General features: G+C 36.0%; 1 protein-coding gene across 1 annotated transcript in view; it reads left to right on the top strand.

The window, feature by feature from the left end:
- gipc2 (GIPC PDZ domain containing family, member 2) overlaps window positions 1–13,322 on the top strand; it is a 19,020-nt gene extending 5,698 nt beyond the window's left edge. Inside the window, exons 2-6 of the mRNA XM_079876049.1 lie at window positions 6,390–6,575; window positions 7,077–7,257; window positions 7,716–7,834; window positions 7,950–8,031; window positions 13,114–13,322. Of these exons, the coding sequence (XP_079732175.1) occupies window positions 6,390–6,575; window positions 7,077–7,257; window positions 7,716–7,834; window positions 7,950–8,031; window positions 13,114–13,265 (720 nt within the window). The 3' untranslated portion in view covers window positions 13,266–13,322. The remainder of the gene's footprint in view (window positions 1–6,389; window positions 6,576–7,076; window positions 7,258–7,715; window positions 7,835–7,949; window positions 8,032–13,113) is intronic.
- Window positions 13,323–14,618: the final 1,296 nt, after the last annotated feature.

Below are 14,618 nucleotides of genomic sequence, written 5' to 3'. Positions count from 1 at the left end.
TATGTCATTTTGGAGTTTTAAGGGATAGAATTGACTACAGGGGGACTTTAAATTGAACTTTCCCTTTAACAGTTGGCATGTTTGGTTGATAAATGTAAAAGTATGTTAAAAACAAAGTTCACTCTCATTCATAGCGTAAACAGTGAAGTTTTGAAAGCTGGTAAATCCTTCCTTTACCCCACCTTTGTTAATGGTTACCTATGGAAAAATGTCGATGAGTCTCATTTTGCTGTTGTGAATGGATTTAAACACTAAAATCTAAACTGGCTGGTTAGTCAGTCGTTGTAATGAATGATTTGATGATTCTCGTCACTTCATCAACAAACATGTTGGTGTGGTGTGAAACCTGGCTGCTTCAGCATTTTGACCTGTTAAACTGTGTTAATCTTTCAAAGCGTATACATCATGTTTGTTCCTTTTTTGGTCCGTTATTAATGCCGGCTTAATCTTTAAGGCTCTGCTCATTCATTCATTAGAGCAGATTGCCCTGCCAAGGCCCCCAAAATAGCACTCTGTTGCCAAAGAAACGGGCCTCGCTCTCCACTTTATTTCCACCGGAGTGTTGTAGTAGATTACTATAATCCTGTATATTGGCTAACAAAGTTGTTTTGATCAGCTCAGTTATTTCCTGCCTGTTTCAAGAATGTGCTTCTGAAAGGTCGGCCTGTTGCAATCCTGCCTGTGGGTGTGTCTCGTATCGAAGGTGAAACATTTGCCAGTTGAAGGAGTTTTTTTTTTTCCTCTCATATGATGTGGGCGGGTACGTCAGAGCGTAGATCCGCCGTGTCTCTAAAAACGTGCGATGTGTAAGAGGAGGCATGATGTCAGTCGCAACCTTGGTAACACAGTGTAGGTGTCCGTGAATCGGCCCACAGATCCTCCTCCAGCCTGCCAGGACGGAGCAAAGCTGGTCATCTAGCAGCCAACAGCCGTCTCCTCCTCCCCCCTCCTGTCCCCGCGAAAGCTCCCCCTTAATCCCGGGCCTTTTGATAGGCTCTGGTAACCAGGGCAACAGTCTTGTATGAGTGTCAGCTGATGTGTGTCCAAAGTGCCCGCTGTGCACAAAAGGGGGAGAAAACAAGTCGTCTTTGTTGGAGCGTCTCTGCACCGCCAAAGGTCGCTATAAAGAGCTGATACGGACTGTTCGCTTCTCTTACGTTAAATTGCGTCCAAAGGTTGTCCTTCGCTTACAAGCATGAGATCATGTTAACTATCAAGTTATCATGAAGCAAGTGAAATGCTTTAGTCTTTTCTTGACTTGTTATGCAATACTGTGTTTAGTTGTCATCGAGTGTTCATTGGCCCGGCCCATAAGCCGTCAACCTTAAATCTGGTGTCTCAGGTTGCCAGGTCTCATGTTTCCTCACTGCTGCCAGACACTGAAAGACATGATGCCAGATTTTTAGATGATTGACACCAGGGTGACCCCATCTGTCTGTGTGGACATTGGTTATGGGGTATTATGGAATTGGTGCTTTTTGCTTTTATATATTATTGCATATACACTATAAGTATATATATTTTTTTGATTATATAACATTGGACTGAAACTAGCTTTATAAGACACTCAGCAGCATAAAAGTCACTTTTATTGCTTAATCATTGTTTTATTTTTAATGGGGTCAATATAGAGGTACAAAACTATTATTTTAAAATAATACATCCTTCATTGGCTTGTAGGCATTGATTGTGGGGGAAATTCTGTGAAATTCTGTCATGTTTTGAATGTTGTGAAACATGTTAAGTGATTTTATACCATGGTCTGGGTGAATACTCGATTCTGATTGGCTGCAGGGTGTCCATTAAAAAGTGATAGAGGACACCTAGTAAATAAACCGTCAGGCGTAACCAGGGAAACCAAGTTATTGTTTGTAAAAACTTTAGATTTCGATTGTAAAACTAATTAAAATATAAACTAATGTTTTAAAAATGTTATTTGGCAAGTGACCAGGGTCAATGACGTGACGCCTACATTTTCTGTCCGATTGCATTTTTTCAGGGAAAAATGTGTTTAAATGCCTAAAAAGATACTGCATATTTGTAGTACCTCTCCCATGTATGTACTCACTTTAACTTTTCAAAAACCTTTACTTATGTGTTATTTTTTTTGTTATTTAAAGTGTCAAAACATCATGTGGTGCGACCGTCCGGCCATAACTTCTGTTTTGAAAACATCTTTGAAATTACTCTGAATTTATTCAAATTTATATTCTGCACTATTTGGCATGATTTCCAAAATGTTTTGTAATCCTTTAAAAAAATTCAAAGCATTTGCATTTATATTTCCATCATAACATACAAACAAACTTTGTCCGATGATGTCCATTTTATGAAATATCATGTGGTGCGACCATCAAGGAACTACCATTTTGGGACTTATATGTTGAAAACTATTCAAACACAGGAAGTTACATCATAAACCAATTTACCAAGGACCCATGGAAGCAGCAAGCAGGTTTGTAATTCTCTCAAATTGGAAAAAAAAATAAGCCTTTGTAATGGTTGGTATGTAGTTGCCAAATTTGGATGTCATGTGGTATGACCTAAAAAAAAATTAATATTAAAGTTATTTCTACAAATATATATTTTATTATAAATTTCATAGTGACCTTTTTTGGCAAGCTAGCTTGTTTTGTTTAGGTGGCCAATTCTGTGCCTGTAAATTATGACTGAATTTGAAAATATCATGTGGTGCGACCAAATATCATGTGGTGCGACCACTGCAGACTGTTTTCAATGATAGATATATGTCCTAGATTGGCAGTTTTATGCTTTTATATTCAGTTGACAGTTTATATAAAAAAAGCATTTTACTTTAGTATCATTTGGAATAGATTTTTATGCAATTTGGGATTGTTTAAATATATTTCAGACAGTTTATGTTTACTCTTTGTACAATATGAGAAAAATGCAAAAAAAAAAATAAATTAGAGCATGTAATTTCAGTTTAGTAATACTGCATTTATTTGTAGTGTATTTATTATTGCCTATTTATTTATTTAAAACTATTTTAATCTATTTTACCAGATGCCACTGCCAAGCGAAAAAATTTGGACCCTGCAGCAAGAGCAGAGTACCTTGATAGGAGAAGAGTGAAATATTATTACAGTTTAAAATATCTGTTTTCTATGTGAATATATAGTAAACTGTAATTTATTCCTGTGATCAAAGCTGAATTTTCAGCATCATTACTCCAGTCTTCAGTGTCACATGATCCTTCAGAAATCATTCTAATATGCAACCCTAGACCACAAAACCACTCAATGGGTCAATGTCATATGGGTCAATTTTTTTAAATTGAGATTTATACATCATATGAAAGCTGAATAAATAAGCTTTCTATTGATGTATGATTTGTTTGATAGAACAATATTTGGCCGATACTACTGAAAATCTGGAATCTGAGGGTGCAAAAAAATCGAAACATTGAGAAAATCGCCCATTTATGAAGAAAAAGTTGTCCATTTATGTTTGCGATATTGCTATATTCACTCACAAAAATAAATGTTTATAAATTTATGGTAGGACATTTACAAAATATAAAACATCTTTATTTAATATCCTAATGATTTTTGGAATAAAAGAAAAACCGATAATTTTGACCCATACAATGAATTGTTGGCTATTGCAACAAATACCCTGTGCGACTGGTTTTGTGATCCAGAGTCACTAATGATTTGCTGCTCAAGAAACATTTCTGATTATTATAAATGTTCATATTTTTGTGGAAACTGTGATACATTTTAAATGTCAGGATTATTTGATGAATAGAAAGTTCAAAAGAACAGCATTTATTTGAAATAGAATCTTTCGTAACATTATAGCCTGCGCCTGACAGTGACACTGAATGTGTCCTTGATTAATAAAGTATTAATTACTTAAAAAAAACTATTGACCCCAAATGTTAACTGTATACAATACTTTTATGAAATAATTTATATCTATAACATTATTATTTGTTAGAAAGAAATTCTAAGTCAAGTTAAATTAAATGGTGCACTTGTGTTTGTGATGTGATTTTTATAAAAAAAAGTTTATTAAATGTTTATGTTCAGGAAAATTCTGTGAAATTTGTATAAAATCTGGTTTAAATCTATTTTTTTGTATAAAATGTATTGTTCATTGATCTCTTTAAATAGATTTTTAACTATATAAGGTCTTCGTGTCATTTGGAGCGACCACTTATCATGTGGTGCGACCAATAAAAGCAATCACTGTATTAATTTTAAAATAAAATATCTTATTTCTGTGGCTGAAATATGAATCACTGATTCAGTATGCTTTAGTAAATTATATTTTTAAAACATTTCTATCAGTTTTATGTGATTTACAGGAAAAATAAGTCTGTTAACTAGATTTAAGAAGGCAACTCGGAAATTATAGAACAAAAAATGAGATCATTATTTACAAAAACTCAAAAGAAATGCAAATACTTGGTTTCTAAACACTTTAATTACCAAGAACCTGTAAAAAAATGTTTAAGCATGTTAAGGAAATTAATTAATTTTAAGATAAATCATGGTCGCACCACATGACATTTTTTTAAGGCTACGGACAATTCATCTAGATGAAAAAACACTAAAATCACTTAAATTAAATTTTTTAAATGAATTTAGGTGTACACAACATCCTTAATGTTTGAACAATTGCAACAGGTATTATTTTTTTTGGTATTTTAAAATTGGCCTGTTGAAAAACCTTATACGTCATTGACGGGTTAATGCCCTTCGAGGTGTCCATTGTCAGGTATTAATGGACTTCGGCGGAGGCAACCGTCCTCCGCACCTCGCCGTCGTCCATTAATACCTGACAATGGACACCTCGTCCCTTACATAACTTGTAGTTTGGAAAAATGAACAAATTAACCAGAATGTCCTAAAGAAAGATACATGTACAAGTACATGATTCCATGGAATTGTATCATAATTTGGAAACAGTCTGAAACTATCTTTATGGGATCCTAAGAATCCAATTAAAATCAAACAGGATCCTACTGGATTAACTGAAACAGAATTTTTTCATTTATATTTGATTCTTGTCTCCTCCTAGATATGTCGCTATCTTTGTCAGAACCTACTAATGAAATACTGTTTTGCAACTGGACAGTTAAAGGAAATAATTATGGAACTGTTGAAGTTTTTCTTTTAATTCATTTTGATGTCAGACTGGGGAATTGCATTATAGTCATAGTTTTCCTTTTGGCCACTGTGTGTTCTTAAAATAATATATTTGTTGTTGTTGTATATTTGTTGACTTCGTATTGGCATGCAAAAGTTTTGCATTTGCTCTTATATATTTTCGCAAGCACAAAAGTGATAGATATAATGGGAGGAGAAAATATACAGTATGCAATGCCCAGGGCTGCACAATTAATCGGATATGTAATCGCGATTACAATTACGGATGCCACAATTATGTAATTGTTCCATCTTAAGGTGTGTTTTTCTTTCTACAGCTTATCTTAAGGGTTTTTCCCCCATTGTTTTAATTTTAGTTTAGTTTTGACATTTGAGGCTTAATGCTGTAAAAAAGCAATAAAAGTTTTTCAGGAAGAGCGATTTCAGATGTTTATTTTGAGAGAACAATATGGTATAAATATGGCTTCAAACAATGTTATAAAGCTATTCAAAACATCGTTCAATGTAAATTGTGTCAATCGTAATTAACAATCACAATTACAATTTCAAGGGAATAATCGACAATTATATTTTTTGTCATAATCGCGCAGCCCTACTTTTGGGAGTGAACGCAAACGTTTTTTGAGCGAATGCAAAGTTTCTATGGGGAACGCAAATGTTTTGAATGGAACGCAAAGGCATTTAGATGTAATTTTTCCTCACATCTCATATTTTTTCCATCACCATATCCCCTTAGTATGGAGCCCCTAAAGGTGAAAAGTAAAATATGAGATGGGAGGAAAAATTCTATTTCAATGCATTTGCATTCTCGCACAAATCTTTTGCTTTCCCTAATGCCCAGTACATGTTGTACGATTTTGGGCTGTCTTAGATGAAAGATCACCCAAAAATGTTCCTCCTATATCATATTTTTACCATCACCATGTCCCCATAGAGGCTTAGTGTGTTGAAATTAGAGAGGGATCATGGGCTTAAAACGAATTTCTGTCAAGAAATCTGCAGAGCTTTGTTTAAGACTGCAGTGAAGATTCTCATTTCTGTTTTATCGTCTAAAATTTTTACAGTGTATTTGGTGACGTGTAAAAAAATGTAATATAACAAATGAAGAATTTAGATTTCTGACTATGGGATTAGCTACTAAATTAAAGTAAAATTGCATAAATCCTTAATGTCATCTCTGGATGTTTTATTTTAAAAAGTGCCGTGTCACTACTGTATATTTGAAACTCTCCTCTAAATGTATTACAACAGATCCTATTTTGCACACTCAACACCCACAAAATTGATATGGAAAAGCTGCTGGGAGGGCAGATAGGACTGGAGGACTTCATCTTCGCTCACATAAAAGGGATCAAAAAGGAGGTGGAGGTGCACAAAACTGAGGATGCACTTGGGCTCACCATCACAGACAATGGAGCTGGATACGCCTTCATAAAGGTAGACTCTCAATGATGCTTCTCTCTAGAACAGGCTGTTATTATGGGATGCATTTTTCTGAGCATAGCGCACATACTGTGGCTTGCCGTAATACTAGCGCTTCCCACGTACAGCCAATGATTTGCATATTTTTGAAAGTAAACAAATGCAGTGCCTGAAGATTATGACTTTGTGTAAGTTGTAATATAAAAATGTAATTTACCCTTTTGTCCTGTGTTGCTTTTGTTTGGCCATGCTTTGATTGAGCGACCGTAATAATTTAATTATAAGTTAGAAGGACTCTGTAAGATCACATGCTGTAGTTGTAGTTCTGAACGCTGGGTTTTTGTCTTTAAAGAAAAGTGTCAGTTGTGTTTCAGACCCATTTTTTGAATTGTTCATACATAATTAAGCCTAGGTAATGGATAAAGTACAAGTAGACCTAAATGCATTTGTTCAATTGCTACTTTAACATGTTAACATTCTTAAATCTGAAGCATGTGTGTGTTTTCCGTTTGGCAGCGTATCAAAGAGGGCAGTGTGGTGGATGGGGTGAAGGTGATCTGTGTGGGAGATCATATCGAAAGTATTAACGGAAAGAACATTGTGGGGATGCGGCACTATGAGGTGGCGCGAATGCTGAAGGAGCTGCCGAAAGATCAGTCCTTCACCCTCAAACTGATGGAGCCCATGAAAGCCTTCGGTTTGTCTTTCATGCTTCTTGTTGAAGTACTATTTGTGTATATTCTTAACTTTGAATCTTGTACGTGACTGATGTATGGAAGATAATCTAGACAATAGAGTCAGTGCAACAGTAGCTTTCTGGAGCACATATCCAGAAAATACAGAATTTTATTTTTAACAAAACATAAAACAATGAGCTCTAAGGTTGATGAGTGATGGTATTTGCTTCTCAAGAAGCCACAAGTCAATGATTTCAATTTGATTTTAAAAGAAAAATGTTTAATTGCTAAATTCCCAATGAGGAACTACAGTACCCTCTAGAGAAACCCACCAATGAGAGAAGCCATGGCAATGGAAACTGCAGCGAACGCTCACTCCCATGAGGCATTGCGATTTCTCCTTAGACTTCATCATGTGCTCTATTGAATGTATAAATGTAGATTTAATGTTAAAAAATAATGTTCTTTCACTTGGCAGAGATGCTTGAACCAAGGTCAAGAGGAGGCGGAGGCAAATCCTCAGGAGAGGGCAAGATAGGCACAGGCAGAGAAACGCTCAGATTGCGCTCAAAGGGTCCTGCAACCGTCGAGGAGATGGTAACTGTGTTTTACCAGTGTTGCCATTGCTTGCAATAGTATTAGCACTGATAATCGAGTTGTAACATTCACTTAAAGTTGAGAGTATATCTAATGCATTTCTATTACTCTACAGCCCAATGAGTTTGAAGAGAAGGCAGTGAAGAAAGTGGATGATCTTCTTGAGAGTTACATGGGCATTCGAGACACTGAATTAGGTGAGATCTTATTCTTGCAAGATCATATAAAGGTTAAATTTTGGCATAAAGAGTGTTTTTTAACTAAATGCACTACTGTTTAAAAGATTCTAAAGTCTCTAATGCTCACTAAGGCTGCATTTATTTAATCAAAAATACAATAAAAACAGTAATAATGTGAATATGATTACAATTTTAATAAAAAAAAAAAAAAATTAAATGCAATTTATTCCTTCAATCTTCAGTGTCACGTGATTAATTAGAAATCATTATAAAATACTGATTTTCTGCTCAAGAATAATTTCTTATTATCAGTGTTGAACACAGCTGTGCTGCTTAATATTTTTGCTTTGCTACTTTTGATTTATTTAATGCAGCCTTGCTGAATATGTATTTCTTTATTTAACCTGGTTAAATCTCATTGAGATTAAAATCTTTTACAAGAGTGACCCGGCCAAGAGGGCAGCAACAAATAACATAAATATACACATTCACAACATCAAACGAGCCAATAAAATCAGAGATGACAGCGACTGTTTACCATGGGATAAAAGTACCTTAAACTCATTCAGTGATGGATGCATGGTCAGCTTTAAATTATTTTGTAGATTATTCCAATGAACTTTGACTCAATGAACTTTGAGGTATAACAGGTCATTTAAACAAAGATTATAGTAGCCTATACACTCACTGGCCACTTTATTGGGTACTCCTGTTCAACTGCTCATTAACTCAAATATCTAATCAGCCTAATATCTAATCATGACAGCATCTCAATGCATTTAGGCATGTGGACAATGAGTTGTGTTAAAATCACCCCTCATTCACTTTTCCCTACATTACTCCACTAATACACTTCACTTGAAGGAGTTAATGAAATTGAGTCAGTGAATTCGAACACTGAGTGCACTGGAAGGGCTGCCACTTTTGCATAGTTTGCGCTCGCTGTCTAATAATCATCATAAATTTGCAAACTGGCAGCTCCAGTAGTAAGATGAAAAGATTTATCTTGAACTCTGTCATGGAAACTAGAATCTATATACCTTAATTAAACATTTAATAATCAATTAAAAAGGAATGTATTCAGTATGATATTAGGCTGTAGCCACATTGGACCGGCGATTTGGAAAATGGATGGATGGATGATTCAGCTGTGAGCGCCATCTTCTGGTGAGACGCGGGAATTCATTCGGTGGTGAATCTCACAGTGCATTATGGGTATTCTCTATTTGTTGAGTGTACATCAGTTTTACACTCGTTATTGCGTTGCCCTATTAAAGGGTAAAGGGGGCGATATTAGACACAGCCATGGTCAAGACATTCTGTTGAAGTTCAACTAAGCATCAGAATGGGGAAGAAAGGTGATTTAAGTGACTGAATGTGACATGGTTGTTGATGCCAAACAGGCTGGTCTGAGAATTTCAGAAACTGCTGATCTACTGGGATTTTCATGCACAACCAGCTCTAGGGTTTACAGTGAATAGTCAGAAAAAGAGAATATCGAGTGAGTGGCAGTTCTGTCTGAGAAAATGCCTTGTTGATGGCATTGGTCAGAGGTGAATGGCCAGACTGGTTCAGCTGATAGAAAGGCAACAGTAACTCGAATAAACACTTGTTACAACCGAGGTCTGCAGAAGAGCATCTCTGAACGGATAACACGTTGAAGCAGACGAGCTACAGCAGCAGAAGACACACCGATGTCACTCCTGTCAAATGAGAACACAAAACTGAGGCTACAATTCACACAGACTCACTAAATCGGACAATTTAAGATTGGAAAATCACGTTCCCTGGTCTGATGAGTCTTGATTTCTACATTCAGATGGTCGGGTCAGGATTTTGCGTAAACGACTTGAAAGCATGGATCCATTCTGCCTTGTATTAACAGTTCAGGCTGCTGGTGGTGTAATGATGTGAGGGATAATTCCTTGGCAAACTTTGGGCCCCTTGGTACCAATTGATCATCGTTTGAACACCACAGCCGACCTGAGTATTGTTGCTGACCATCTCCATCCCTTTATGACCACGGTGTTCCCATCATCTGTTGGCCACTTCCAGCAGGATAATACACATGTAACAAAGCTCAAATAATCTCAAACTGGTTTATTGAACATGACAGTGAGACACTAAACTCAGATGGCCTCCACAGTTCCCATATCTCAATACAGTAGAGCAGCTTTGGGATGTGAAGGAACGGGAGATTCGCATCATGGATGTGCAGCTGACAAATCTGCAGCAACTGTGTGATGTTATCATGTCAATCTTGACCAAATTCTCTGAGGAATGTTTCCAGCATCTTGTTGAATCTGTGCCACAAAGAAAAGGCAGTTCTGAAGGCAAAAGTGGGTCCAACACGGTACTTGCAAAAAGTGTACCTAATAAAGTGGCCAGTGAGTGTGTGTTTGTGTTGGATAAGCTGAGAGACAAATAGGATGGAGTGACACCACAGATAGACTTATAAATAAAATAGTACCAGCTAAAACTTCTCTGCGTGTAAAGAGATGGTATCTCAGCCTTATCATATAACATGAACTGATGTTTTTGATAGCTACAACCAGTAATAAAACGTATAGCACTGTTAAAAAAAAATATAGTATTTTTAGATAGTGTACTGGAGCATTTATATAAAGCAGATCTGCATAGTCCAATAGTGGTAAAAAAAACAAAAAAAAAACCTCGCAGACAATTTCAGCTTAAGTTTAGAAATTAATTTATCAATATGATGCTTTAAAAGATAATTGACTATCAAATAGAATACCCAAGTACTTATAACTAGCAACACATTACATTTTTTGTTTTTCCCTGGGAGGATGTAATATCAGGAATATTGATGGGTAGAGCTTTGTAGTTTTAAAATATGATTAATTTAGTTTATCTGTATTTAAAACCAGTTTAAGTTGACACAGACGAGATTGTACAATATCAAACACTGATTGCAAGTATTGAAGAGCTTGTGAAGCTGAAGATGCACAACAATAAATAGCAGTATCATCTGCATAAAGATGATACCTAGCGTTAGGAATGTTATCACAAATGGTACTTGTATAAAAAATAAAAGAAAATGGGTCCTAGAACTGACTCCTGAGGTACTCCATCAAATACCATCCTTTAAAATCACACACTGAGTTCGTAAAGTAGTTGGCAAACCATTTTATAGCATCCCAGACAGTAATATAGTGTCGGCCCACATCCGGGCCGTGTGGAATCCACGTGTACCAGATGTGGGCCCATCATACTGACTCCATACATTTGAACCCATCTCCACATGAACCCATACATTTTTAATACACTTATTATTTATGTAAAAAATAATAATTGTTAACTTGTACACTCATCTAAAGGATTGTTAGGAACACCTGTTCAATTTCTCATTAATGCAATTATCTAATCAACCAATCACATGGCAGTTGCTTCAATGCATTTAGGGGTGTGGTCCTAGTCAAGACAATCTCCTGAACTCCAAACTGAATGTCAGAATGGGAAAGAAAGGTGATTTAAGCAATTTTGAGCGTGGCATGGTTGTTGGTGCCAGACAGGCCGGTCTGAGTATTTCACAATCTGCTCAGTTACTGGGATTTTCACGCACAACCATTTCTAGGGTTTACAAAGAATGGTGTGAAAAGGGAAAAACATCCAGTATGCGTCAGTCCTGTGGGAGAAAATGCCTTGTTGATGCTAGAGGTCAGAGGAGAATGGGCCGACTGATTCAAGCTGATAGAAGAGCAACTTTGACTGAAATAACCACTCGTTACAACCAAGGTATGCAGCAAAGCATTTGTGGAGCCACAACACGCACAACCTTGAGGCGGATGGGCTACAACAGCAGAAGACCCCACTGGGTACCACTCATCTCCACTACAAATAGGAAAAAGAGGCTACAATTTGCACGAGCTCACCAAAATTGGACAGTTGAAGACTGGAAAAATGTTGCCTGATCTGATGAGTCTCGATTTCTGTTGAGACATTCAGATGGTAGAGTCAGAATTTGGCATAAACAGAATGAGAACATGGATCCATCATGCCTTGTTACCACTGTGCAGGCTGGTGGTGGTGGTGTAATGGTGTGGGGGATGTTTTCTTCTTGGCACACTTTAGGCCCCTTAGTGCCAATTGGGCATCGTTTAAATGCCACGGCCTACCTGAGCATTGTTTCTGACCATGTCCATCCCTTTATGACCACCATGTACCCATCCTCTGATGGCTACTTCCAGCAGGATAATGCACCATGTCACAAAGCTCGAATCATTTCAAATTGGTTTCTTGAACATGACAATGAGTTCACTGTACTAAAATGGCCCCCACAGTCCCCAGATCTCAACCCAATAGAGCATCTTTGGGATGTGGTGGAACGGGAGCTTCGTGCCCTGGATGTGCATCCCACAAATCTCCATCAACTGCAAGATGCTATCCTATCAATATGGGCCAACATTTCTAAAGAATGCTTTCAGCACCTTGTTGAATCAATGCCACGTAGAATTAAGGCAGTTCTGAAGGCGAAAGAGGGTCAAACACAGTATTAGTATGGTGTTCCTAATAATCCTTTAGGTGAGTGTATATGTGCATGTATGTGTATTTATGAATATATGTGAGAAATGTTAACATCATAAGTGTGTGTGTGTGTGTGTGTTATGATGTTAACATTTCTCACATATATTCATAAATACACATACATGCACATATATATATATATATATATATATATATATATATATATATATATATATATATATATATATATATATATATATATATATAATATTGTGTGTGCTTACAGTAGATTTACAGACAATCCTAAATGCAAATTAATAATACTTAAAACTTGAATACTTAAAGTAACCATATAACATAATAAGTGCATATTTGGGACAGCAACATAAATGATAATACATTTTATTCACTTTTGTATATTAAATAATTTTGGTACTGTGTTGTGTAACCACATGATGTCCAGTCTAATATCTGGTTGCCGAAACAAGACGGCTGACCTTTGCAATATAATTTGGAAACAATGGTTCATTGCATTAACAAATACCACCAATATGTGTCAGGCTCTTGAGTATTGCAAAACAGGATGACTTTATGTTCTGTCTCACTTCTGCACAGCGGCCACGATGGTGGAGGTGGGCAGAGACAAGAAGAACCCTGACGAGTTCGCCATGGCTCTGGACCAGGCTCTCGGTGACTTTGCCTTCCCGGATGAGTTTGTGTTTGACGTCTGGGGAGCCATCGGTGACGCCAAACAGGGACGGTTTTAAACGCTGCTACATGCACACACCACCATACACTGAAAAACTGCACAACTCTCAAAAAGATCCCCTTGATTTCAGCTGTTTATAGCTAGCATGCGTAACATTTGACTTTGTGACGATTTTTTTACAAACAAAAACTAAAAAATAATAGTAAATATCACCTCCGTATTCTTCACATAATACAATCTCAAGCCTTTAAAAAAACCTCCAAGAACATTTAGTCACCAAGTTTTGACCTATTTCCGTGGGAAGCATTTCTAGGTGAAGCGGGGAATATATGATATTTAACACAAGCAAAGGGAAAGGGTGATGTTTGAAACACGTTTTGCATAGAGAGAATTTTGTATAGAATAATGGATATACATCAGTTGTCTTTTTAGAACTATTTTAGACTTATTAATTTATTTTATAAAGTGATAAAATGATTTGATTTAGAAAAAAAATGTCAGCGTCAATAGCTGATTTCAGAATATACACATGAACATAAAAACGTCATATTAACCATTCAAATGGTGCCATACAGTTAATTTAAGAAATTCCTCAAATGAATTGATCTCTCATTGTTGATTTTTGTTGTTTTGAGTTTATTGTAAAATACAATCCATAAGGGATCACTTTGTATGATAGACGTATGTTTATTTTTGTGTGCCTTCGCTGTTGTGATGTCAATTTAATTTTGTATGAACAATTTCTATTGCGCTCAAATCACAAGATTTGTCTTTGCCTGACTTTTTTCACATTAAAGGTGAAAAAATATGTACTAAATTACTTTGTGAATTTGATCATTCACTGTTGATGAAATAATAAACTGTTGCCTATCTAGTTTTTTTTATTATTTTAGCATAGCTTAAAGATTGTTGTTTAGCATTCAAGCCACAACGTGTCACTTAATTGTGATTTAAAGCACTGCATTAGGCTCAAACTGTTGTTAGTGTGTTTGCACTTACTGCAGTAGAGAAGTGGAAGAGAGGGAATATCTGGATGAAGACTGCCCTCTGCTGTACCGCAAAACTCTTTCTGACGAAACCGCTTCATAATGTGGAAATTATATATGAACGTAAAAATGGTTGCAAGTTATCATTTGATTAGTACACTCTTAGAAAAAAAAAAAAATTTGTTCCAATGGGGTTCTATATAGAATACTAAGGTTCTTGATTCAGTTTTAAAGAACCTTTTATGTCAAAACCGTTATGTATCTTGATTGCATAATTTTTCCTAGTGATAAAATCTGTTTATGAGCAGTTTATCAAAATAAAAAAATGAATCAAAACTAAATTAATTAAAAACTAAATACCCTTAAAAGTTTCTAATATTTTCTTCCAAGAGTGTTCCAATAAAACAATTTCAAGGTAAATTCCT

Source organism: Squalius cephalus (assembly GCF_949319135.1).
Source record: "Squalius cephalus genome assembly, chromosome: 7".
Taxonomy (NCBI): Eukaryota; Metazoa; Chordata; class Actinopteri; order Cypriniformes; family Leuciscidae; genus Squalius; species Squalius cephalus.
The sequence above is the reverse complement of the archived record's forward strand: the minus strand, read 5'-3'. Positions and strand labels throughout refer to the sequence as shown.